Source organism: Pituophis catenifer, unplaced genomic scaffold (assembly GCF_029215685.1).
Source record: "Pituophis catenifer annectens isolate HBS135680 unplaced genomic scaffold, rPitCat1.0.hap2 SCAF_1, whole genome shotgun sequence".
NCBI classification, from domain to species: Eukaryota; Metazoa; Chordata; class Lepidosauria; order Squamata; family Colubridae; genus Pituophis; species Pituophis catenifer.
Genome location: NW_027256881.1, coordinates 232,386,664 through 232,414,643, shown reverse-complemented (window position 1 = coordinate 232,414,643; position 27,980 = coordinate 232,386,664). Strand labels below are relative to the sequence as shown.

Genomic DNA, 27,980 nt, shown 5'->3' with positions numbered 1-27,980 from the left:
AAGAAATGGCCACCTTGAGTAGCTCCTTATTTTGGAAGCGGTAAGAATCTCCCCATCTTTTTGGCATGGGAGACATTCCTGTCAGAAGACAAGAATAAAAAAAATAAACCAAGAATGAACATGTCCTCTACAATCATACAGTCATTCCACTAATAATGGTACTGCTGGCAGATCGAAAGAGGTCAAATGCAACCCAATGAATAAAGGTTTGGCACTGGATGTGAAGGGACACGTTTTATACAGTGAGCCTTAATACTGAGTGTTATCTCACCTTTTCCAGTATGGTTTGATCAATGCCGCCATTCCATTACATCTAGCCAAGCTTTACATTATCTTTTAGTGTAATACTCACAAAGGTGGCAAAGCTGTGCCCATGCAGTTACGAAGCTTGTTTGGAAAGCAGGCATTTTCTGGACTCAACTGGACAGTGTTGGCCTCTGGGAAAACAAGTGGATGGAAAAGCTGGTCTATGCTGGTCAGGGAACATTAGGCTCATTCCCTTAACATGGTTTCAAGATGATCAAAACAGCAATGTTCCCCATGCCTTATATTTGAATTAACTCACCTTGTTCATTCATTACAATGGGCTGATGTACTGATGGGACCAGGTTTTCTTGCTCTTCTTCTATAAAATGCTTCCAAAATTTGAGTGGCAATGCTAGGAGATGGGAGACGACCTATAGAAAGGAAATAACATCAGCCTCTGTCTCCCTCCTAATTCCTTCCCCTTCTTTTTCTGTCCCCCTTGGTTCTTTAGCTGACACATATCTCAAACTATATGATTAGATACAGATATAGATATTGTGCTTTCCTCGCACAAGCACGAAGCCGAAAACATTTGATCATGATAGAGAGGAATAATACAAATAACCACCCAGAGTCACTTCAACAGAGAGATGGATGGCATTTAAATTTAATCAATGAATTATTCAAATAATGCTCTGTGAAATCTCAAAAGCAAAAAAAGGAAGTTAAGAAGAATATTCACTAACCCAGCTACCAAGTCTTGCCTTCTTCTCACATTTAAAAGAAGCTATATTATCCCAACCCATCCCACAAGAGATAAGTTATTACCATAACAAAGGAATTAATCCTATAAAATCAGAAGCATTTCTGATAAAGACTGAGCATTGTGCAGTGATGAGCCACTGAAAGCTGAAAGAAATTGGAGAGAGGTCACAGATGTTACCAGGAACTGGCGTGGTGTGTCTTCCATAATGGCAAGTGGGCTGGGGCTGGGAGTGCTGTGTCCGACTAGCGGTGGTCCAAAGATACGTGCCAAGTTATGGCGGTCCATTCGACAATCGGGGCTTTGCATGACCCTATAAATGGAGATATGGATCCATGGAAACAGTAACCCATACTACAGCAAAAGCATTTCCGCTGCATATCATTAGCCATTCCTAATATGTGTATGTGATGGGAAAAGCTGTTTTACACACTACGGTGAAGGATTTGAATTAACACATGAAGCCCAGTTTAGTTCAAGGCTAGTATCTAAACCTAGAAATCTTTCCTTTTCCTTTAGAATGCTGAAGGTATCTACAGTCTGAATGAAAACCATACTTTTGCGATAGGAGATCATGAAGTCTGAATGAGTTTTAAAACAGTTATAGGCAGTTACTGTTTAGTGATGTGTCACTTAACAACCATTTGAAATTATGACTGCCTCTGAAAGGGTAAAGCACTTCTGGCTGCCATAAAATGTTGTGCTGCCCCCTCCCCGCCCAATCATGTCACTGCAATTTAGGCATCTGGCAGTGCTTTACAGCCCCTCTCTAAGTGGTTTTCAGAGTCAGCATATTGCCCCCAACAATCTGGGTCCTCATTTTACCCACCTCAGAAGGATGGAAGGCTGAGTCAACTTTGAGCCTGGTGAGATTTGAACTGCCAAATTGCAGTCAGCCGGCAGTCAGCAGAAGTAGCCTGCAGTACTGCACTCTAACCACTGCGCCACCATGGTTCATACTGTATATAGTAGGTATAGTAAATAACAACTATGCTTCAATGTAATTTCAACAACTATAGTCATGATGGCAGGAAAGTTCGAGATTTCATTTCAGCAAATCTAGAAAGCAAAATATTGGGATAGGCTCAACTAGATGTTGTGACAGCTTCTGTGAGCAACTGCTTTCACAAGGAAAAAAAAGTTTTAAAATATGGCTCTCTGCCAAGTAGTTGTGCTAGTGCTTGGCTTTAAAAATGTGTCTGATGGGAAGGAACATATATCATTACAATCTTAACCATGCAATCCCTCTCAATAAAATTACAATTATGAAAATAGCTGCTCCTGCATTACAGATTGAGCTAAATAAGCAGTGTTGTTATTCTTCTGGCAAGTCAGACAAAACACCTGTGCAAGTTCGTGTTCCAGTTATTTTGTAAAAGAAGGTGATTCTACCTCCATTGAAGAACTTGAAGCTTGTGGATGACAGATGCAAGTCGGCAGAAAATGTTCTAATTTTTTTTTTTTCTGCATCAAGCAGGAAACTGGACTGGGTGGCCAGGTCTCTCCCAGCTCTCTGATCCTAAGGTTTTCCTTTCCAAGCTTAAAATTTGTGCTCACCTATGCAGATGGAGCATGAGAAACGCTAGCGTGTCTCTATTAGTCAGGGGCAACTTCATGACAACGCTGCAGAGTTCAGTATGGCAGGCAGATTCATCCAGAATTTCTGAGTGGAAAGAAACGGTGATGCAAATCCTTTATGCCTTTTGAAGTCATCCAGAGTGTTCAGCCATTTAACCTCACTCCTTTTTTCATGAATGACCCATTTTCCCTAATGAATCACTTAAGGCATAACACTAGAATCACTTAAGGCATAGCACTCTAACTGTACAGTGATCCAGGAAGAAACTAAAAGATTTCCAAGAATCGAGCAATGTCAGTTACAAGAAATCAGAACCAGGATAGACTTCAAAAAATACTACAGGTTTATTTCATGTTACCTGTACCCAAGAATATGGTGGCAGCATGTAAGCTTCTTGTTTCTGGAACGCTGACATATGGTCTACTAATGGTCAAGGTGAATTGGCACCAGAAAAGAGTCAACAGACTTCAAGGGGGGGGCGGGTGGGGGGGGGGGGCTGGACTTAAGTCTCTTACAGGGACATAGAAACTCCAAACTGATGATGCATTTGATCCAGGGATGAAATGCTCCCGGTTCGGACCGGATCACCTGATCCGGTAGCGATGGTGACGGGTGGTTCGGAGAACCAGTAGCAAAAATCCCTGCGCCGCGCCCCCCCCCCCATCATGCCCAGCTGAGCAGCGTGATCATCAAGAGGCTGTTTTTTAAACTTTTAAAAGCATTTTTTCTACAACCTCTTCGGCTTAAAAAATACTTTTAAAATTAAAAAAAAGCCTCTGATGATTGCGCGGCTCAGCTGGGATCATCAGAGGCTTCTAAAAGCATTTTTTTCTACAACCTCTTCGGCCAAAGAGGTGGTAGAAACAAAAATGCCTTTAACAGCCTCTGGCGATCCCAGCTGAGTTGCCTGATCATCAGAGGCTTCTAAAAGCATTTTTTTCTGCAACCTCTTTGGCTGAAGAGGTTGTAGAAAAAATGCTTTTAAAAGTAAAAAAAAAAAAAAAAAGTTGGCCACGCCCACCCAGTCACATTACCCACCACCACCAAGCCACGCCCACAGAACCAGTAGTAACAAATTTTAGATTTCACCCCTGATAGACACTCCAAACTGATGATACGTTTGACCCCTCCCTCACCCTCAGGCTCACCCTGGTCATATCCTACATCACCCATGTTCCCCTTGGTCACTTCCACTCCAGAGCTTTATCTGAGAATCCCATCCCAACTTACCTGCTGCCTGCAGGAAGGCAGAGTGCAGGCAAAAGGTAACCAAAGGCTCTTTCAGATTCCTCAGGAAATCCTTGAGGATGCTACAGATCACATGCACATCAGTCACAAGGTCGAGGGAGGGAAGAGCTCCTTGGGCAGAGAGCAATTTGTACTTCCATTCATGCACAAGGGGTTCTGCCCCAGGCACTCTGTACAGTCCAGCCTAGAAGTGAGCAACAAGACAAGAGAAATAATTATAAGGATGTTGAAAATCCACTGCAGTTGAACCTAGGCAATTGCTGAGTTACAATCAATGACATCAGTCAAAAATCAGAGTGCTATCCCCTCAGAGAAGGGGAAGATATCTAATTAAAGGAGAGAAGAAGTTATGAAAATCCTAAAGAGATTCCTAGCAAATGCAAGACAAAAACAAACAACAGCTGCTGAAGAGAAACAGATTCATTAAATTCAAGGGCGGCGAAGTGCAGGATTTGATCTCCCAACATACTTCAGAGCACAAGGGGGAAAATGCAACACCTGTTTGCAACTTTTTCACGGGGCTGTGTCTTTTCCAGAGATCATGCAGCAGAGCTGGGTTAAAAAACTGAACACGATCAGCAGCACTGAAACATGAAAAGGAAAAAGATGAGAAACTACATTAAAAAATATAGAGCAGAGAGAGCGGAGGGTGGGGGGTAAACCTCTCAGTGTTTAGAGAATTTGATGTAGAGATCCACATTTTATAAACAACAAAATATCAATTGAAAGACTGTTTACATAGTCAGCAGAGGGCAGGAGGCAGAAGCAATGGAGAAGGTCTAATAAAGGAGGGCTGATATAACACATGTTCTCTCAAGCAGAGTAGACAATTACTTCTTCTGGACTGAATATCACAGAACACGAAGCGTATGGTTTTTTTTAAAAAAGGGGCTTTCATGATCAACATTTCTTCCCTTAATTTCCTAGGACTTCTTGGTATGATCTTGTCTCTACAGCAGAATTGCCTTTGAGAAATGTGTTGCATTCAACTAGGGACTCTCATGCTACCTACGCAATGTTTACCAAAAATTATTCTCATAAGTAAGATATTCACAGTAAATTGGTTCATCCAGATTATATTACTGGTATATAGAAGCATTCCTTGGGGGTATTTTTTTCCCACTTTTGTAAACTGTCTAAGCAAGGATGAAAAACTTAGTTTCTGTGAAAGAGGAAAACCATTTATTTAGGTTTGGAAAAGAAAGCTATGATAAAGGGAAAAAATCCCATTGCTTTGATTTTCAATAATGGAAGTATTGCTAATTCCACTGATCTACAATAGATCCCTTTCTCCTTGTATTCTGTAGAAGAAAACAACATTCAATAAAGCTATAAATATTTTTTCCAATGTTCTGAAGCCCACTAAATAAAGTTGTTTTATAATATTTTGTAAAATTTGAGACCATCTCAGGAAAAAAAATGGGCAAGCTTAGAGTCTCACTGTTTGAATGTTCTGTTCTTTCCCATCACAAGATGGGAGGGGAAAGGACCATCACAAGATAAAGACAGTTTATTCCCTGACAGGAAGAGCATATTTGACTGGTACCTCTCAGAGGCCTGATACTTCAAAGCCAAAAAATACGCAATTTATTTTCAAAGAAAGTGAATTAATCTATCATCCCCCCCCCCCAGTTAAACCAGACAGCAAACACAAGTAGATGAACTCATTCTATTTTGTTGTAAGGCTACATTAACTTTAACATTGCAAGTCTGAAGGCACAAATTTCCTGCCTCTACTTTAAACTGCTTGATTCCTTAGGGTGGGTCCTTCCTAAGTTTCCTTCTCTGACCATTAAAAGTACTGCAATGTCCTGCCTCTCTTGTCTGCATTTCCTTGCCGCATTCTCCAAAGGTCACCCGTTACATTAGGTACAGTTAACATGACTCTTCTCTGTACACATATTTAATAATTTCTACTCCCTATTACATTAAAAATATACCATTTGAGAACATGGATCCCATATACCTATTGGATCCAAAGGGCTAACCTAACTCTAACTCTATATTCAGATACCCTAGCTCTATATTCAAATAGCTACAGCAGAGAATTCAGTAAAGATTTTAAAAAAATCAACAGGGAGTGGGAATTATCTGCAGAGCAAAGCAAAGACTATATAATGAACTGAAGTTCCATCAACATTTCATAGCTTATTTTTGCCCACCTTTCCTCTGGATTCCACTTACCTCTTGCAGGCCACGTTTCTCGATTTGAACCACACACTGAACCACAATGGGGGGCACCAGAGGTGGCTTGGAAGGTGCAAAATCAGCTAGTATATCCTAGGGAAGAGATGGGGCAGACTTCAGAGACCTCTTTGCATCAGATCTCAATTCCCAAAACTGTTTTTTTACCAAGGCAATGTCTCCCCTCCAAATGGAAGAATCGGGGAAATAAAAACAAATTCAAAGATATGCTGGGGTTTTGCCATCAGGTGGCAGCACTTAGCTGACCTTGGATAATCTCAAAGAACAATAAGCAACTAGGAACTGAAGATCACCTGGAAGTTCTAGGGCTGCAAAAGGAAGCAAATTATTGAGGAAAACAAAACACCCCTGATAAACGGCTTTCACATTATTGCCAAGGTAGCTGCAGAGTTCATGTAATCACCAGAAGTTAAGTTTGGCTTGAGGATGACTTTACCATTTGAGGAGTTTCCTCACCTTTTTCACTCTGGAGTGGGCACCTGGCACACACGGCGAGGGACACTGTTCTTTGCACTCTGGATGCATTAGAAGCTGACACGAACGACATTTCAGTGCCATCCTCCCGAAGCGCAGGCGGGATTTGCAAACGACACACCAGTCCAGACGAATCACCTAGGACAGAGGACAAGAAAGAAGATGAATACAGCACAGGAAAAAGAAGATGGCATTGGGCCCCTACAGCTCCGGCTATTTCTAAAATAGACAAATCTAAACTGTAACCTTGCCCTTCAGCCCAATATTCTCTTTCTTTGAAATCTCAGAATGTTCGTGTTCTCTACACTTTGGAGAAAGCTGTCGAAGGAAAGCCTAGGGGAGTTTTACTTGTGAGCAATCCTTAAGTTACCACTGAAGTAACACAGGTCTTAAAGCCAAGCTACACATTACCTTAGCTGTACAGTTCTGGAAGTGAGTAGACATTCCCCCACCCCCCAAAAAATGTTAGCATAGAGACAACCTGGAATGACTGTAATAGGGAAAATGTGACAATCCTAGAGCAGGCCAAATCCCAAAATGTCAGGGAATTTCTAGAAGTCTGGCACTCTGACAAATAGGCCATCAATAGACATTAACAATATCTATATATTATGCAAAACAGACGATCACCCTGCCCAAAAGAGAAAAAGACTCCAGCCCCTCTCCACCAATAATCAGCCCTCAGATCATGTTAGATTTAACTCCAAGGTCAACTTCAGACCAACAATCTATTAAGTAATACCCCAATCAAGAAACTGTCAAAGAGCCATTATTAGTAAATAGCCCAACCAAAGAATCTCTAAGACCGCCCCCACACATACAGGCAAGACACCAGAATATAAACTGACAGCAAACAGCACTCCTTACTACGTAGCACTGATGATGTTACCTAGTTAGGGTAATGAAACGTCTGCAAGAAAACAAGCAAGCACAGATTGCACCAAGGACCCCTGACTGTAGTAGTCTAGTCCAGGTTTTTCAAACTAGGTAGGGTTCTATGAGAGGCTAAAGGGAAAAAAGGTTTAATTGAACATAGAAAAATGGCCATGATATAATTGGCTAAGTGAAAAACAACCACATCCCAGTCACTAAATACTGATTTGCTTGGTTAAAACATTAACCTTCAAGCAATTGGAAATTCATGTTGGAAACTCTAATTCTGCATTGCAATAAATAGATTACTTTTTATTCTTAAAATAAGTGGTTACCATTTTGGAAGCAAATTGGTGTTGCTGGAGTGGTGGCATTCCCGATGAATGAATGAAGGCACCAATAGTTTCCCTGGAGGTATGTCCAATGGTCTTGCTTCCAATCTGGCTATTTTGTCTACCAGATTCATCAGTGCTATTCCTGATAGAAGTGAGCTCTGTGAAGAAAAAGTTCCACATTCAGCATGAGGAATATATACAAAGGGAAGACTCATCCTTCTATTCTACTCAACTTTCTTCCAATACTTGACTGAACCATGAATTAGCCTACATTTCTACCTCACATTGCCTATTTCACCGGAGACGGGGGAAGGGGAAGAAGCTTTGTGTTCAAGAGTCTCCAGCTAAGACCTCAGTGGAATTGCTCAATATGAACAAATAATGGTTAAGCTGGAGAAAGTTCTCGAACCTTTCCCTTGAGCACTGAGGAACACAGGGACAATTAAATTGCCAAGCAGCAGAGAAGCGAGAGGGTAGGCTGAATATTTGGCAAGATCTCAACACATGTATGAAGTCCAGGATCCCACCAGTGAGGTTGCCCAGAAAGGAGACCCAAACCACAAGCCCTTTCCTCCTGTGTATACCCACTGGAGTTGCAAAATTCTTAAGAGAACAAAAACTTTACACTTGAAATTGTTATTGGAGACTGACTCCTAAGCAAGGTTTACACACTGAACTAAACCACAACCTTTGGGTTTACAACCCATAAGTCACACAACATGCTTTTTCATTGACAAGCAAATCATCTTGTGACTGAATGACATACAGTATATGAATTCAATCACAGATACGATTTCGAGTTTGGATCTTTCTCTGCTTCTAGCTCAGATACATTTTCTTCCTTAAAAGGTGCTGAAATAGCAGAAGAAAAGCAGAGAGTACAAAAAAGCCTCTGATGCAACTGCTCTAAATTACACTTAAACAATAAGAGATTATAAACCTGCCCTTTCATATGCTGCCATTCATTGCTACAGTCCCTTGGAAACACCCATCAAATACAGATCAGAAGGAGGAGGTAATTTTCTTGCATAATTGTTAGACCTTCTGACAATGCTCTTTCACTTATCATACCTATTCAATTTCAATATGGGTCACCACAACCCCCCACCCCAAGGAACTGAAGGGGGAATGGACACCTGAGTGTGTGGAAATTGAACCATGCAGCTGGGATTGACAATGGAGTGGCACAGCGTTGGATGATAAACTGTGGGCAAGGCTTCGTCTGCCACCACTGGCTCTAGGTCTCAAGGTCACCAGAGGTAATTCCTTCACCTGGCAAGAATTGGAAGGGAGGAAAGGAAAGAAGGACAGTATGTGGAAAAAAAGAAACATGCAGATCCTTATATACATAACAGATTTCATATGGCAGAAACACAGGCCTGGGTTTAATTTAATCAGTGAGATGTATAGGCTTGCAGGCCATAGTTGCACAACATGTTTACATATTAGTTCAGATGATGACATAGCTGAACTTATCCAAATAAGAAAGACAAGGCTGAACAACATATATATACAGGTAATGGCCTAATTAGAACTGACCAAATAAAGAAGTAGGGCACAAACTAACATGTATGTGTCTAAATTGAGTGGATGGAGTAGAGGTGAGGAACCAAGCTGATAAGAGCCAGGAGCCAGCTCTTGGATTATCTTGGAGGGAGCACAAAACTCTTATCGGGATAGACCAAATGGTTGCCAGAGAAACATTACAGAAGACTATAATGACAATCCCCAGGTGGACTGATAAGGATCAATCAATCACCAGGCTTGATGTTGAATGATGGCCTTTATAGCTTAGTGATCATACCAATCAGGATTTAAGAGGGCTCTCCTTTTCACTTGATCCTTCCATACCTTATTTGAAGTCATATTTAAGTTCCTGCTTTGCCATATCACATTATCTCATTTCTTTGCACAGCCGTTCAGTGAAATAGCAGGTTTAAGCTGGTAATGGCAAGAATAGCAGCTTACATCTTGAATACCTTCTCACTCATGCATCGATTGATGGATACGTACATTGTTAGTAAATGCTCCAGAATGCTGTGAGTGCTTGGCTGCTACCGCTGGCTGAACCAGGGGAGCCAGGGAGAGACGCTGGAAGGAAAAAAAAAATTGTAAGCATGAAAGCCGCATGAGCTTATTACAGGGAAGTATAAATCGGGGTAGATGTCAAACTTTTCAGAGATTTGAAGTTAAAAAACATTGTGGTTGCACACATGTACATGTATAAAATTCTGCCTTCCCCCTGTCCAGCAATAGTGCACTTGTAAGCTGCTGAGAATTGTTTGATTGTTGCAGGAAACAAGACAAACAAACAAATATTCCGCCATGATATTTTTCACTTACCACTCTGTTTTTGCTTTTAATCATCTTTACATCCTTGAAGACAAAGAAACAAACAAAAAAAGAAGCTTGAGGGAGGACATGTTACTTCACAAGTTACTTACAATAACAATAATTTCTAAATAAATCCTTCAAGCTTTGTTTTACACCATATATTCAGCATTTTGGAAGCACACAAAGACTCTAGCTACCTACCATCTTCAGACCTTGATCAATTCCTTAATACATTCGCTGGCTCTAAATGGCACAAATTGCTTCCAATGGCTAACATACATAGGTGAGGCTTAATTTAATAGACATCACACATTCTGGAAGCCTCAATAAATAATTGTTTTTAATTTTTACTGTCTGGAGTAATAACTGTTTTGAGTAAGTATAGTAATCTTTATTTCATTTTACTTTGGCAGCTTACATTAAAATTATGTTGTTAGATGTAACCCATACTTTACAATGAAGTATACTGGAAATCAAAAGCGTTGAACTCAAGTAAATCAGTTTGAAAGTAAAATTATTTTTCCATTCCTAACATTCCAGCCTCATAAATCTGGATGAAAATCTCTTCCATCCCTAGTCTTTAGCCTTGTTTTCTATAATAGATACATGCCAGTTAATTTGAGATACCGGTAGAAGGGAGAAAGATTTGCATCATCATATTGCCATATTTCTTATGTTTGGATAGAGATCTGAGACAGAATTGGCAGTGCAATGGATTTTGGAGATTAGTATCATAATTAGTATCAAACACTAGAGCAAACTTCCCAGATCAGGTTCCCTTTCTTACATGTAGAATAAAGGATTATACTTATAGCCACATTAATGGGAATTCCTGCAGCTCCTGAACTGGCAGAAAATTGCATCAGTATAATCTGCACTTCTGTAAAGGAAGTGCTTTATGAACCAGACTTTCAAGCAATTCAATTCTTTACAGTTGTGTTACAATGCAACACAATGCATTGTTAGTGATTGGTATATTCCTCTGGCTTTGTTTTCAGCTCCAAATAGTGTCACCAGTCCAGAGGTGGGTTTCAGCAGGTTCTGACCAGTTTTGGAGAACCGGTAGTGGAAATTTTGAGTAGTTCGGAGAACCAGTAAATGCCACCTCTGATTGGCCCCACCCCCATCTATTCTCTGCCTCCCAAGTCCCAGCTGATCGGGAGAAAATGGGGATTTTGCAGTAACCTTCCCCTGGATTGGGGAGGGAATGGAGATTTTACAGTATCCTTTCCCTGCCACGCCCACCAAGCCATGCCACGCCCACCAAGCCATGCCACACTCATCAAGCCACACCCACAGAACCAGTAGTAAAAAAATTTGAAACCCACCACTGCACCAGTCAGTAGGAGAAGCCATCCATCCCCAATCACTCTCCTTAATATGTAATGAGGTAGACTTGGGCAAACAAGGGCAGGTGCTTAGCAGGGAGGGTTTGGTGCCTAAGTGAGATTCCTGGTTCAGAGATGCTCTGTGCCAGCCACCTGCACTTGAACTATTTCTGAATAAAATCTTCTGGAAGGCAGGTCCAAAACCCCAGTGCAAAAACTTAGCTTAACTGATTAGTCGATGGATAGAGGTGGGATGTGAAATGAAGCGGGAGGGAGCTTGCAGGCACAGAGAACCTGATAACCACGCCAATCTTCTGTCCCTCTATTTGAGTCCATCAATCAAATGGACTCTTTTTGGAGACAGATTTACCAGTCTTTAATGTAGGTCTCAGAAATGGACCATGTGTCAAGTCACAGAGACAATGGAAAGATTACCAGGAGCATGATGGGTATACTTTCTTCTATTTCACACCAGGGCCTTCTATTGCACCTGAAACCTCTCCCTCAAGCTGGAAGAAAATCTGGCAGACTCTTGTCAATTTCAACCCAGATCTTGACTATGCCAAATCTCTACCTGTTAAAAGGGAATAGCAGAGCCCATAAATAGTTGTGTCCAGGGACGTCTAAAAGTATGGCACGGAGCAGCAAAATGGTATTCACTCCCAGTAATAAAAACAGGAGAAAGCAGAGGCACACAAAAGCCCTTGGTCTTGTTAGTTTGCTATCCCCCCAACATCGAAGTCTTGTGGCATCAAAGACTGGAACCACTCAGAATGTTGGGACTTGAGCAGCATATACAACAACAATGAGCTATGGTGGCACAGTGGTTAGAATGCAGTACTGCAGGCTACTTTTGCTGACTGCTGGCTGACTGGCAGTTCAATTCTCACTGGCTCAAGGTTGACTCAGCCTTCCATCCTTCTGAGGTGGGTAAAATGAGGATCCAGATTGTTGGGGGCAATATGCTGACTCTGTAAACCACTTAGAGAGGGCTGTAAAGCACTGTGAAGTGGTATGTAAGTCTAAATGCTATTGCTATTGCTAACAACAATGATTATAAAAGTCTGTATATCAACAAATATCTTAGCTCCTATTCTCTCATAGGCTTTCTCTCATTCCATGCTTATTTCTTATTTTCTATAAGTAACATTTTAAGTCACTTTAAAATCAATTCTTATTTTAAATTAGTAAAAGATATGGAGGAGAATGGATCGAAAAACAAATATGGGTAATACATTGTGAATTAATTTAAAGTTAAAAAACTGAATAAGAGATGTAGGAATGGAGGAAAACATAAAGCTGGACAATAACTAAAACAAAATGCTATGAACCAGCTAAACAAATGAAGTTAGGAGTGGAGGGAAGCATGATTCTGGAGAACAGTGAAAGAAAAGCTGTGATCCAGTCTTACAAATAAGGTAGGAGTGGAGGAAAGCATCATACTGGAGAACAGTTAAAGCAAAACTGGGAACCAGTTAAAAATAAAAAAAAAGAGTTAGGAGTGGAGGAAAGCACGTGCTGGAAAAAAGTTAAAGTAAAGCTGTGAACCAGCCAATAAATAGAGTTAGGAGTGGAGGAAAGCATACGCTGGGTAACAGATAAAGCAAAACTGTGAACTAGCCAAAAAATAAAAAGTTAGGAGTGGAGGAAAATATATCTGGAGATCAACTGAAATAAAGTTGTGAACCAGTTAAAAATAGGGGTTGGAGCGGAGGAAAGCATTGCTGGAAAGCAACTATTTGAGTTGTGAACCAGTTTCATAATAAATCTAGGAGGAGTGAAGGAGATAATGTCGGTGTGTGGTTAAGATTATATTGTGAACCAGCCTAAATAAGTAAGGTTAGAAGTGGAGAAAAGCATCGCTGGAAAGCAGCTGATTAAGTTGTGAACCAGCCAAAAAATAAACCTAGGAGGAAGTGGAGGAGATAATACTGGAAAATAGTTAAGCCAAACTGTGAACCAGTTAAACAAATAGAGATAGAAGTGGTGGAAAATACCGCTGGGAAATAGCTACTTAAATTATGAATCAGCTAAATTCAGACTTATTAGTATTAGAGAACAAGCTTGAAGTAAACGAAATAAAGTATTTTGGGAGTAATAAATTATAGATGGAAATGTTGATTGATTTTGAAATGACTTTAAGAGAGGAGGAAAATATTCTTTGTCAAGATCATGGATACTAACTGCCATTTAAGAGAAGTAGAATATAGATTTGATGTAATGGGTCTTAGGAATGAGGAATATATATGAAGTATTGGTTGTTAAAATGACAAAGATTTGGAATGGTGTTTGTTTGGAAATAATTGTTTAGAATTTTGAGTGATATAGTAGAATGACAAATGTTTAGAATAAGATTTTTTCTTTTCTTTTTCTTTCTTTTTTTAAAAGATGTAAATGGAAAAATTTGGAACAAAATTGGTTGAGGGAATGTGAGTAATTGTATCTATTTTATACCGGATCAAATCCTTGCTCTAAAAATATGTATTTTATGTTGTATGTTTAAAAAATAAAATAAAAAAAATTTCAAAAACAACAACAACAACGATTATAAAAGTCTGCAGATACCTACTTTATCAAATGCACTGGTGCTACATTGAGAAGAAAAAAATTCTCTACACATCTTTTTTATGACAACACTCACTGTGTGCAGTAGAGTGGACTGCACTAATCGTAAATTTTCTTTGTGATCCATGTGTAGACTCTGATATCCTATTAGAAGGAATTCTTATATGTGCTACCATGCCAAGTGAACATTTTGGACAGAATAATAATTTCCCAGGAGACCTACTGCTAACACATCTCTCCAGCTTTGAAAAGCTTGGCAATTTTGGCCTAAGCCTTTTCATTTCTCCCATGTCACGCCTAAAAAAAAAAAGCATGAAACTTACCACTTCCTCATCCGAGTGGTCAAAACTGATGTCAGATAGAATCGAGGTACCAGGTTCTTCTATTGCACAGATTCCCCTGGGAAAGTACATTAGAATGGATGCAAAATGAGTATCTATTATCTATGTTTCATTTGTTTTCCCAGTCCCACTTAAGCACAGCTCAAATGATAATTACAGAATGATAAAGTGCAATGAATTTGGTAATGCTACCCACTCCCACCCCTCCCCACTCAGGGCAGGAATCTTCTACTACAACATTCTTGACTGGCTACCTAGCTTCTTTCTTTCTAGGTTTCTGGGGTACACTAACAGGAATACAGATGCATGTGTATGTTTTAAGAGAATAATATCAATGGCCTGAGAATCTATGCTGAAATCAGACCTTCTTCCTCATGATACTTAGAAGAAATCCTGGAAAAGGTTTGGCCCCTGGCATATCCAGTGAGAATACTGAGAAGAACCAAGATAATAAAATGCTGGTGCTTTTTAAAGAAAATGCAGGAGTAACCCTATCACGTTTTGCTCAGTTATGTGCATGCGTCCAAGTAAATATTTCTAACAAGAAGTGGGCAGAACTACCTGTACATTTCTACTTGCTTCTCCTCTATCATCGAAAAACCAGGGAAATATTTTAAAAACATATTAAGCTAAAACATGACAATTGATTTTAAATTTATCAAATCTGTATAAGGTCCATGTGTTGATTTATTCCCTCTTGATCTCTGAAAATTTTCCTCCTTTGTCACTGGTACTTATTTTACAGAGTTGTACCAGAGATTATGGAGATAATCCATTATACCAATTAATTTTAATATTCAGAAAAAAATTATAACATAGCAATAGCACTTAGACTTATATACCACTTTACAGTGCTTTACAGCCCACTCTAAGCGGTTTACTGCCTATTGCCTCCAACAATCTGGGTCCTCATTTTACCCACCTCGGAAGGATGGAAGGCTGAGTCAAGCTTGAGCCTGTTGAGATTTGAACTGCCAAATTGCAGTCAGCCAGCAGTCAGCAGAAGTAGCCTGCACCACTGCATTCTAACCACTGCGCCACTGTGGCTCTTCCATACTTGGAATGCAATTCTGTGTAGTTGTGCAGCTTTCCAGGCAGCACTGAATTACTTTGATTCCTCTCTACAGGGTTGAGATGGAACACCAATCTCAGAGGGGAAGATCTAATACCAGATGCTCTTCCCACCTCCCTGTCGCTCCCATGGCTGCTGCTTTTGAAGGGAATTCCTGACTTGGAAAACTCTCAAGGAAAAGTGCTGCATGATGGGCAGAAGGGAATGTTCTTCAACTGTCCATCATGTCTTTGATCTAGTGGAAAGTGCCAATCATCCATTGGGAAAATTGCAATAATTTTCTTTATGTTGTTTGCAACTGGAGAAGTCCCAGACGAGGAGGGACAAATAAGCATTGCTTTATTTTCCCCATCCAGGGTGCCAGGTATGCCAGAGTCATCCCAAACTGAAACACTTCAAATTTAGTTCAAGTGTTTTAACATGCAATATTTCTTAGGGAGACAATTTATATCACCTTTCCAGAGGCAGATTATTTTGGACTGCTACAGGAAGGTCTGGGTACTGGGGACCATGATTCTTGTGTAAGATTGCATGCACAAGAATGCCACATCAAAGCCTTCTAACTGAAGCTAGGTCTTCTAACACTCACTGTTTTCTAGGCAGTAGGCTACTGCATGAACACAGCCTCTCAACAATGGCCAGGTCTGCATGTTTATCTTCAGTGAGGGGAGTGATCTGTGGGTCTGCCATGAGGTGGTCATAGATAAGCTGCAACTTACATTCCTGGAAGGGAAGAGAACAAAGAAATCCTCTCAATGAAAGGAATGAAATGATGTTTAAGAGAGCCTCTGGCAACTGGAACAAGGTTTGAGCATGGGTGTTCTCTCAGGATTTACACTAAGATTAATTAACTTTTTTCACCTCACATGAACTCTCAGGATTACATTAACTTTACATCAACAATTTATTCAGAGCCATCTGGGATTCAAGCTTAAATAAGGTTAAGCATGGTTGGCTCAGGAATTCTGGGAGTTGAAGCCCACAAATGATAAAAGGGCCATTGTTCCCCACCCATCCTACACAAAAACATTTTTGAGAAATATAAAAATGCAATAGATACACTGAATGAGGTACGATAGAAATGTTAACACTAACACTATTATAAGATGGTAACTGTTAACCTCATACTCTTAAATATGGTTCTACGGCCATGTTTCCTGGTGCTATTAACAGGGGTCTCCAATTTTGGCAACTTTAAGACTTGTGGACTTCAACTCCCAGAATTCTTCAGCCAGCTTTGCAAGTTGAAGTCCACAAGTCTTAAAGCTGCCAAGATTGGAGACCCCTGCTATTAAGAATTCAAGTCCAATTATAGCTGGAAGACTAGAGGGGCTATTGGACTAGAATTCAAGTCCAATTATAGCTGTCAGATTAAGGGGCTATTTTTCCTAAAATCTATTACTTGACAGAAGAGATACTATTCATTTTCCCACTTCTTCCACTCACAGTAGTCTTCCCATTCTGAGAATGCTGTTTTTGACCAGAGAATAAAATTCGCATACCTGCTTTTCGAGCTCAGCTTCTGCCCAACGTCTTTTCTTCATTTCCACTTCTACTTGGTTCCGGGCATGTTTCAATTTCACCTCCAGCAGAGAAGTCTTAGATTCTGATTGGCGTAACTGCTGCCTTGCCTTCTGCAGATCACAATCCAACCGGCAGCATCGCTGGCGCATCTCTTCAAGACACTTGGCAATCTGAAGGTATTCTGAACAGATGCATGGGGTCAGTATCGGGATCTGATGGCAAGGGCTCAGAATTACCTATGTGTAAATAAACCTTGCAAGCACATATGTATCTTGTATGTACCCAAGAATAACATGAGTTAAGAAGGAAAATGTCAAAATGAACAAAGAGAATCGGTTGTCCTGTGTGTCAGAAAAGGGGTATAGGAAGTGTAATTTTCTCCTTATCCTTACATAATCAAAGAGTTTCTAGATTCTGGCCAACCTGCTACAAGGAAGCACTGATGCCAGTGGTGCAGTGGTGGGTTGCTACTGGTTCTACCCAAATTGGTGAACCGGTAGTGGTGGTGGCAGAAGGCTCTGCCCACACATGCCAGACACTTCTGTGCATGCACAGAAGGAAGGGAATGTTAGGCTAATGCAATTCTGCACATACATATTGTAACATAAATCCAAGGAATGAAGAATTATTCAAGCAATAGCCTAAATATAAATATCTAAATGTATTATTTATTTATATTGATATAGGTACCCCTATCCTTTCCAGGCCAAATGGCAAATTGCAGAAGCCCATACAAAGTAGGGGAAAAACCACATAGCTCTTACGGACAATGTTCAACCAACATTTACCAGGTTCTTGCGATCTTCTGAATTATGTTTGTAGTCATCTATTATTATTTTCCAAGAATGCTTGTAAGGCCCAAAGCATTTCTATATTTAATAAAGACTAAGTTAGAGACTGGCTTTCTGTGCTTCAACATATCCACTCCCCAAACTCATCCCCTTTTAAACAAGAAAGCTGAAAGAATAAAACAGAGCCAGAAAATATCACAGGAAGCATCTATAGATACCCCAAAACTTAAAAATACAGTGTGGGCAGCTTCAGTGTTATTTCAATCCAAAATTGAAATTTCTGATCAGTCAGTGAGCAGAAAGTTGGCACACATCACTCAGCAAATAAAATAAAGGACATGCAAATATTGTTTTGTCATTCCAATCTTCCATGGACAGGGCAAATAGCAATAGTGCTTAGACTTATATACTGCTTTATAGCGCTCTACAGCCCTCTCTAAACAGTTTACAGAGTCAGCATATTGCCCCCAACAATTTGGGTCCTCATTTTATCAACCTCAGAAGGATGGAAGGCTGAGTCAACCTTGAACCTGGTGAGATTTGAACTGCCAAATTGCAATCAGCTGGCAGTCAGCAGAAATAGCCTGCAATACTGCACTCTAACCACTGTGCCACCACAGCTCATGAAAAGTAAGAGAATTATTTAGGACAAAGTTCATGTCTCTTCCCTTCAGTTCAGTCTACACAGAAGATTAAACTCACAATTCCCAGTCAACACAGTTGGAAGCTCTAAGGTTGAGGCAAACTACTTTCCTAGCCGGTACTGTGTTGCATAAAGGAGTACTGACAAACAACAAAAACCATGCAGAACAGAAGGATCTACCCAGAATTGTATCTTGCCTTAAGAAAACAGACACACAAAAAGAGGCAGACAATAACTTTAGGGCAAGGGTGGGCAACTATGGCAACTTTACAAACTGTGGACTTCAACTCCCAGAATTCTTAAACCAGCATGGCTGGCTCAGGAATTCTGGGAGTTGAAAGCCACAGGTCATAAAGTTGCTTTATGGCTTGGAGCCCCAAGTAGGCCTTAAATGAAATTCATCATTAAAGCTAACAGATTCAGAGGTGAGGTAGGAAGGAAGTGGGTACAGAGATGAAAGGAAGGTGAGCTGGAGCCAACCCACCTTCTTCAACGTTGCTGTTGAAATTGGCAAGTTCCAGGAGTTGGTCCAAATGCTGCATAAGCAGTGGTCCAAAGCGATGCATCCTGCTAAAAAAAGAATTGAGAAGGAAGTTAAAATGACAGAGCAGGACCAGCCTATGAACTGTTTTTGCTTTAAGCATAGCAGAAGGCAAGGCCTACTATGAAACAGACTGTCTTCAGCTTCTTCCCTTCAGTAGCCCAGCTCAACCTCACAACTGCTTGAAAAATTCTGCAACAGAAGCCTCCCTTGTGTTGTAGAGTTTATTTTGCCTTTTTTCCTCACCTGCCTTCCGGATAAATTGATGTTTGAGTAAAAGACTCCCCCCCACCCAGTGGTGAAATCCAAATTTTTTTACTACAGGTTCTGTGGGCGTGGCTTGGTGGGCGTGGTGTGGCTTGGTGAGCGTGGCTTGGTGGACCTGACAAAGGAAGGATACTGCAAAATCCCCATTCCCTCCCCACTCCAGGAGAAGGATATTGCAAAACCTCCATTCCCACCCCACTTGAGGGGAAGGATATTGCAAAACCTCCATTCCCTCCCTACTCCTGGGGGAAGGATATTGCAAAATCTCCATTCCAACCCCACTCTGGGGCCAGGCAGAGGTGGTAGTTGCCAGTTCTCTTAACCACTCAAAATTTCCGCTATCGGTTCTCCAGAACCTGTCAGAACCTGCTGGATTTCACCCCTGCTCCCCCCACTTTGCTATATTTACTTGATTGACTTAATTTCAGCTTGACTGACAAATATCTAGTGGAGACACCGCTTCTCAGTCCATTGTGGATTCTGTTAATGTTTTAAGGGAAGAGAGGAAACAGTATAAAGAATAAAATATATTCTGATATAAAACTTCTCAAAATGAATGACCACACCCAGAAATACCCAGCCATCCGCTGGTCATACTGTATAAAATTCTGGGAAATGAAGTTCAAATCATCTTTCTCCCTCGTTCTCGGAAATCCTGTGTTTTTCAGCTAGAAAATCCATCCTTGCCAGGCTGGGAATTGGAAAGTGAACGGGCCGGAGGGAAGAACAGACAAAAGGCGAACTCTCATTCCACACTTTTTAAATACCCTCAATAGAGCAACGTGAATTGTAAGCAAACACACCCTGCAGCCAAACCTCCAAATGGTAATCCGGGCGCAAATGTTGGTTTCCCCCACAGTCCCTTCTGTTCGGAACGCCTCGTGTTATGTAAAAAATAATAAAAAATTCCTCCGACCCCTCGGTTTAAAAAGAGCGGTTCCCGCCCACCTCTTCGGCTTCGAGAAATAAAGGTGGTAAATCAAGGCAGTTGCATTACGAGGACTGGGGGGATTCAACGGAGTCTCTTGGCTTCCTTTAAAATTTCCAGCTCCTTCCCCATTGCTGGAAGTGGCCAAACTTGGTGCATGTTTGTGCCTTCAGATTTATTAATGTTATTACATTGCATGAAAATAATTAAATGCCCTGTATTTTGTGGATTCGTGGATTTTTTAAAAAAAATTGCTTTAGAACAATTGAATTAAAAAAGTATTTGTTTTCATTTAAGGTGGCTATTGTGAAGACATGGTGACCTACAACAGAAGCTCAAGGTGAGTGCCTTTTGGGAGAGCTGTGCAATTCATAAAATCACAAAATTCAGTTTTAAATTGCTGCATAGAGTTCTAGTTAAATAATGGCTTTAATTCAGTTTGGGGTATAAATGCAACCAGAAACACAGACTGAGCCACAAACTAGCTGACCCTCCTTTAGCCTAACATTTGATGATAGAAGTCACCCAGTTCTTAAGATTGCTTTCATGTGTGGCAGGGAGGCTGGTAGGCAGATGCCCGTAAAAGCTGAAAAGCCTTGTGAAAGTAATTTTTTTTTCCTGCTTACCAAGGATGGAAGAAGGATTGGTGGGAAAAGGTCTCAAAGTAGAAAATGATTTTGAATCGATCCTCCCCAAGTGCAAATGTGGTAAGATAACTATTGTACAGCAATGGCAATAGCGCTTAGACTTATATGATGCTTTACAGCCCTCACTAAGCGGTTTACACGGTCAGCATATTGCCCCCAACAATCTGGGTCCTCATTTTACCCACCTGAGAAGGATGGAAGGCTGAGTCAATCTTGATAGTATAGAGTCACAGCTTTAGCAGGAAACACTGAAAAATATTCACTTTCCTCCTTCAGCATGTGCCCACAGATATATAGCATTCTAGCTGTATTTTTTAAAACCATTTTTTTAAAAAAGGCTAAACAATTAAGGGAAACTGGGAAAGTTTGATAGGGTCCTGCAAAATTCATTATTTTTATACTGGCACCTCTCAATGTCAATTTATTTTAGTTGATTACATAACAGCATATTATATATGTTTACACAGTATTATTATACAATATCAATGCATTTATGTAGTTACTAAGTTTTAATTTTGTTTTTTTTCTTTAAGAACATATGGAAACAATTTAACATTAATTTTAAAAATCTGTTAAAATGTGCATGCATATAATAACTCTACAAAAGTTACGTTATCTAAGGAATGTGTAGAAGTCACAGTATATCATATCTCTAAGGGCAAAATATAGATGGATATAAATAAAAACTCCAGTTTCAAATAATATGATCATTGGGACTTGGAGACAACTGTCTGAAAACAATCTCTGCAATCCGAATTAAAAGCTAGCTATGGTGAAAATGCAGCACAGGTAGTCCTCCACTTATAACCACAATTGAGCCCAAAATTTCTGTTGCTAAGGGAGACATTTGTTAAGTGAGTTTTGCCCCATTTTACCACCTTTCTTTTCACAGTTGTTAAGTGAATCATTGCAGTTAAGTTAGTAACATTGTTAAGTAAATCTGGCTTCCCCATTGACTTTGCTTGTCAGAAGGTCACAAAAGCAGATCACATGACTCTGTGCGACACTGCAATTGTCATAAATAGGCATCAGTTGCCAAGCAACTGAATTTTGATCAGGTGACCGTGGGGATGCTGCAATGGTCATAAGTGTGAAAAATGATCATAAGTCACGTTTTTCAGTGTGGTTGTAACTTTGAACGGTCACTAAATGAACTGTTGTAAGTCAAAGACTATCTGTATGTCAGTTTTTGGATGATGGTTGCAAGAAAATGCCATGTGAAAGTAAGTGAACAAAGCATGGTGATTTGACAATAGCCCTTTCAAGTAGAAAAGATATATTTTCCACTTTTTTTCCTATGCCTGCTAAGTTTTGTCAACCATTCTTTATCAAAGAAATGCAAAGAAAATTACCAGAAAGACAAGTCCCTTTTTAAATATTTTAATTTTTTTAAAATTTTAAATATTTTAACCCTGCTTTTCTATTTAAAAAGCCCTTGGAACAGGGCTTTTAAGATCTACTTATAGTGTATCCATGTGGTGATCTACATACTTGCAGAATAATAGGTTGGACAATTTTCCTGTAGTTGGAATCAGGTCACAACTAAATTCAATCTAATTTAGGTAAAGGTTCCCCCGCACATGCCTGCTAATTGTTTCCAGCTCTAGGAGGCGGTGCTCATCTCCGTTTCAAAGCCGAAGAGCCAGCGCTGCCCAAAGACATCTCCATGGTCATGTGGCCGGCATGACTAAATGGCAAAGACGCATGGAACGCTGTTACCTTCCCACCAAAGGTGGTCCCTATTTTTCTACTTGCATTTTTTACGTGCTTTCAAACTGCTAGGTTGGCAGAAGCTGGGGCAAGTAACGGGAGCTCACTCAGTTACGCGGCACTAGGGATTCGAACCGCTGAACTGCCGACCTTCTGCTCGAGAAGTTCAGCATCTTAGCCACTGGGCCACCACATCCCTTAATCTAAGCCCAACCCAAATAAAAAATACTTATGAGTAATATTATTACTCTTCATATATTTGGTACAATTCTTTCTGGCCCATTATATATTGCAGTTTTCTGGTAACATTGGACAAAGAAATGAGCCCTGAGACCACAGATAAGCTAGTCCTGCTCAGTGGCCTCTTCAGCGGTGTCGAATATCTACCAGGCCAGAGCAAAAGATTTAGCAGATAAATTACCAGCTTGCGTTTCCAGTTTTGTGTCTGGTGATGTTCCCCTGCCTTGAACAAACTCTTCCACACTCTCAAAACCTGCACTTTTGAAATAGGATCCCCATCTTGATACTGAATTTGCTAAGACAGATTCAGGCTTCTCAAATCTACCCAAGAAAGCCAGTTGCAAAATACAGAGGAAGGCTCAAACTAGTGATACTATTGATATTCTGAAGTAAGTCTCTTTCCTTCCACCCACACACCCACACACACACCCACTTCACAATCGCTCTACAGCAGGATTTTTCAGATTTGGCAATTCTAAGGGGTGCTTTAACTCCTAGAATTCTGGGAGTTGAAGTCCACATGCCTTAAAGCTGTCAAGTTTAAAAATCACCGCTCTAGAATTTCTTGTGTTACCTCACACACAGAAAGAAATCAAGTCTGGTTTACTTCATTTAATACCCTAATGAATGATTAAAAAGAAACCCAAAGGTGCTTTTTCAAAAAGCAACTGGACTTTGTTTTTCCTTGAAGTTGCCTTTTGAAAAAGCACCTTTGGGACAACCATGACCTGGATGACTGAGAATCTCCATAGACGATTAAAGAGAAATGTTGTGGTTATGTCATTTCTTTAGGTCAAGAAGCTTTGCTGATTTATGGGAGGATTGCCAATATATCCTACCTTCTGCCCTCCCTCATTTTCAGAGGTATAGTTCCATCCCTGTAGGAGCATCCATAGGCAGTGTAGAAATTCAGCACCCATGCACCCTCATAGAGAATGAAATATTTGGGGGAATATTAAAAAGGCAGGATAGAATATTTCACCTAAAGGATAAATGGGGAAAAAAATCTTAAGGGAGGCAGAAACCAGCCCCAGTCTCCCTGCACCAAGCAAAAACTGAGGAGGCCAGCTTTTAGAAATGCAGATTTGGTAATTCATTCAGAAATGTCTGGATCAGACAGAAACTTCAGATAAGCAAGAAGCCAAAGGTTGACAAGATTAGCTCAGACAAACACCTAGGATTTGCATTTCCCCTCTTGCCCATAAAGCCAACCATGACCCCTACATGATCCCATAGGGACCCAGAAGGTATAAAACCCACCCACTCTCAACTCCATTTTGTCAGCTGTCCCAGAACTGCACGCTCTGTGTGTGTGTTGGTTCTGTTCCCCAATAAACAGAATTTTTCTTTCCAATCAGCCTCCATTTTATTCCCAGCTTGGAACTGGAACTGGATTTTTTTTCTTCTAACAGCAGCCATAAATTGGGTAGTAAACTGAAAGACGAAAAGCTGCTGGGAATTAGAGCTCTCAGCAAGATCTGGAGACCATAGACTGACCAGCTCTGGTGTAAGAGTTGAAGTCTTGAAATCATTTTGAGTTTCAGGCCTATTTTTCTGTAGCTTTAGTTACATTTACAACAGAATGGTAGTGATGATGATAGCAGTAGCAGCTTGTGTACCTTACTGGCTAGCTACTTGGGTACCTAAACAAGCAAACAAACAAAAAGACTACTATATGACTACATGATCCTGTGGGAATATTTAAAATTTTGTTTCTAGTTTCACTTCATTACACTGACAGATGTGCTGCGTAGAGGCCAAAAAAAAAAAAAAAACATACCAGTGTAACAATCAGGCCTTGGACATTTTTGTGTTCAATAAACTGTAAATAAATACCTTGTGATACAAACCACTTGATGCATTTTAAAGCTCCAATAATAATTTTTCTTCATTTTGACCTCTTCTTCTATGAAAGTTTAGTAAATGTGTGTGTGTGTTTGCACATACACATGCCAAGAAAGAATGACAACTTTTCAATCAGTGCTTTCATGCTCTAAACCAGGGGTGTCAAACTTGATTTCATTGAGGGCCACATTAGGGTTGTGTTTGCCTCAGGGAGCCCAAGAGGGGCATGGCCAGACCAATGTCACTTGTCAGGGGCGCCTGTGGTGGCTTGAGTGCTCTGCCAGTGAAAATGGGCTTCTGAGCTCCGTTTTCAGCTGCAACCGCTTCCTGCAACCCTCTGCCAGCGAAAACAGAGTTTGGCAGAGCGGCCCATGGCCCTCGTAAGCTCCATTTTCAGCTGCGACAGCCTCCTGCACAGGGGTGAAATGTAAAAATGTTTGCTACCGGTTCTGTGGGTGTGGCTTGATGGGCGTGGCTTGGTGGTCATGTGACCGGGTGGGCAAGGCCAACTTGATGTCACTCACTGTTAGAGCCAGGAGCTGCACATTTTGAAGCACATTCTGCCCTTCTGAAGCCCTCAACGCTTTGAGTTTCCCTCCACCATCCAAGTGGTGGAGCCCTCTCTTGCAGAAATAGAATCCAGGCACAGAAATGGAAAAATGAGGCAGTGGGTGGGAGGAGAAGGTGTAAGAAGACGTTTCCTTAGATCGCTGATGCTCCCAACTATGAGTTTGGTGGCGATCTAAGGAAACGTCTTCCAGCTCTTCAAGATCAACTTTAAGCAGACCGCAAAAGTAGTGGTGGGGGGGCAACGTGTGTGCGTGTGTGTGCGTGTGTCTCCCTCTACAAGGACTTGGAGGCAGACACTGCCCCTCTGAGGAAAAGAGGAGTGGCAGAGCCCTGGCTGTTACCTGGGAGAGGAGGACCGCGGAGGCACACACACACACACACGTACACCTGCTGCTGCCACCGCTACTTTTGCTGTCGGCTTCTTGGCGCTCTTAAAGTCGATCTTGAAGAGTTGGAAGATGTTTCCTTAGATCGCTGATGCTCTGAACAATGAGTTTGGCAGCGTGGAAGGCAGGCACGCTGGGAAGGGAGTAAGCTGTTAGCTCCCTTCTCCGCAGCCCTGCCACGCTTGCCTGCCTTCCATGTGGCCTTCCGCTTGCCTGCCTTCACAAGCTGGCCACGGGAAGGCTGCATGGAAGGGCTGGGGCCGTGGTCCAGTTCGGGGGCATGGCCAGCCAGCAATTGGTACTGGTACGGCGAACCAACCCCAATCTCCGCTACCGGTCCTCCCGAACCAGTCCAAACTGGTAGCATTTCACCCCTGCTCCTGCAACATTCCGCCAGTGAAAATGGAGCTCAATTTTCACTGGCAGAGGCCGCATGGCCTCTTCTTTTGCTGTTTCCAGGGCAGCTCTGCGGGCCAGATCTAAGCACTCCGTGGGCTGGATCTGGCCCCTAGGCCTTGAGTTTTACACCCCTGCTTTAAACAGTCTCTCTCTCTCTCTCTCTCTGTGTATGTGTTTGTGTGAATGCATGTGCGTGTACAAACCTTTCAGTAGTGACAAGCCCTCACAATTTTCCTGGCAAGGTTTTCAGAAATGCTCTGCAGTTGCCTGCTTCTAAGGCTGAGAGAAAGTGACTGGCCCAGGTCATCCAGGTGGTTTCGTGTCTAAAGTGGGACTAGATCTCAGGGTTTCTCAGTTTCTACCCAGGTGTTTTAATCTGGCAAGTCTAACAACCAGTTAGTTTGCTGATTTTTGCATAACAACTTGCTAGTGGCCAAATTTGTAAAGGCTTCTTAGAAATCAGATTAATGTATTTCCTACTAACAATATACTTCATAATTTTTTTTTTCATCTTCTTTTCCTACAAGGAAACTTGTGTGGAACAAAATTTTATTCTCCGACGTTTGTAATGGAGGTTTGGCTGACAGACTTACCCTGTCACCTTCATGGCTGGCTGTATGTTTGAATCTCTAACTCCCCATTCTGCCTGCTATATAGCATCCTGGTTTGAATATAAAATAAGAATTATATCTGAGTTGCCCTTGTTACATTTATATAGCATCCAGCCAAAAAAAAGAGTGCTTTTCCTTGGATAATTCCAGTCATTCCACAAGCAATATTAATGATATTAGTTGTTCTAATTAGTGAGTATGTTTATTTCGTATGTCAACTTATATGCTTTTCTATTTTTTATATTAAAATAAATGTACTAAATACCTGCACTCTAACTGCATTAATGAAGCAAAGAATAACAAACCACAAGCTCTGAACCAATGATTGTCAACTTCTCCAGGGGTCACTGGCAGCCTGCAAAGATGTGGTTCATGATGCAGATGGCACTTGTATAAGGCAGGGGTCCCCAAAACTGGCAACTTTAAGACTTAGGGACTTCAACTCCCAGAATTCTCAGCATAGCTGGCTGGAGAATTCTGGGAATTGAAGTCCACAAGTTTTAAAGTTGCCAAGTTTGAAGACCTCTAGTATAAGGTCTTCCCTGGCACTCATATATGGACCATGAATTTACACATGGAGAAAGCCTGAAAGTGTAACAGTATCTTAAGTGTTTTTTTCTGGTGAGACTGGTCTATCAGGGCAACCTGATCTACCCAAATATGGGATGGAGTAGACTGCTTCTGCTTTCGCCTTTCAGTCCCAATCTGGAAGCCTTCGCAGGCAGCCGCTTTCACGACAAACTATTTTTTGTGTTGAATTTATATTTTACCGACAATTTTCGTTGTCGGTAAAATATAAATTCAACGTAACGGTATCTTTCCTTCTGAAATTTGTACTTAAGTGTACAAAATCCAGGGAAGAAGTTACACTCCCACCCAGGGGTAAAATCTAAAATTTCTTACTACCGGTTCTGTGGGCGTGGTTTGGTGGTGGTGGGTAATGTGACTGGGTGGGCGTGGCCAATGTTTTTTTTTTTTAACTTTTAAAACCATTTTTTCTACAACCTCTTCAGCTAAGAGGTTGTAAAAAATGCTTTCAAAAGGCTCTGACGATCCCAGCTGAGTTCCTTGATCGGCAGAGGCTTTTTAAAAACTCAGCTGGGATCATCATAGCATTTAAAAGAAAAAAAGGGTTTTTTTCTTTTAAATGCCTTTGACGAGCCGCGCGATCATCAGAGGCTTTTTTTTTTTTTACTTTTAAAAGCATTTTTTCGGCCGTAGTTGTAGAAAAAATGCTTTTAAAAGTAAAAAAAAAAGGCTTCTGAGGATTGTGTGGCTCATCTGGGCATGGAGGGGGGGGGCAGGGATTTTTGCTACCGGTTCTCCGAACCACCTGCCTCCATCGCTACCGGATCAGGCGATCTGGTCTGAACCGGGAGCATTTCACCCCTGCTCCCACCAAAAAAGTGCAGTTTCTTGGCACAGCTCCCATCTCTGCTCCCAATTTGGGATAATTAGATTAGTAACATTTGGAAGAAGGATTACATCATTTTCAAATATCTAAGGAATGATGTG

At 41.0% G+C, this 27,980-nt stretch overlaps 1 protein-coding gene across 1 annotated transcript; it reads right to left on the bottom strand.

Moving 5' to 3' along the window:
* Positions 1-26: 26 nt before the first annotated feature.
* LOC139327347 (rac GTPase-activating protein 1-like) lies at positions 27-18,965 on the bottom strand. Its single transcript, XM_070957153.1, has 16 exons — positions 18,806-18,965; positions 16,866-17,068; positions 15,953-16,086; positions 14,274-14,349; positions 10,067-10,099; positions 9,737-9,814; positions 8,860-8,995; positions 7,724-7,881; positions 6,498-6,653; positions 6,021-6,116; positions 3,819-4,020; positions 2,567-2,672; positions 1,190-1,322; positions 566-677; positions 353-437; positions 27-78 (listed from the first exon to the last, which is right to left on the bottom strand). Exons 1-16 carry the CDS (start codon positions 18,963-18,965, stop codon positions 27-29), a joined length of 1,920 nt encoding a protein of 639 aa, XP_070813254.1.
* Between the last annotated feature and the right edge of the window lie 9,015 nt (positions 18,966-27,980).

Coding starts and splice junctions, on each gene's coding strand:
- LOC139327347 (XM_070957153.1), bottom strand. CDS start 18,965: ATGCTTAAAGCAAAAACAGTTCATAGGCTGGTCCTGCTCTGTCATTTT. Junction 4,021..6,020: donor AGAAACGTGGCCTGCAAGAG/GTAAGTGGAATC, acceptor GCTCACTTCTAG/GCTGGACTGTACAGAGTGCC. Junction 79..352: donor GGCACAGCTTTGCCACCTTT/GTGAGTATTACA, acceptor GTCTTCTGACAG/GAATGTCTCCCATGCCAAAA.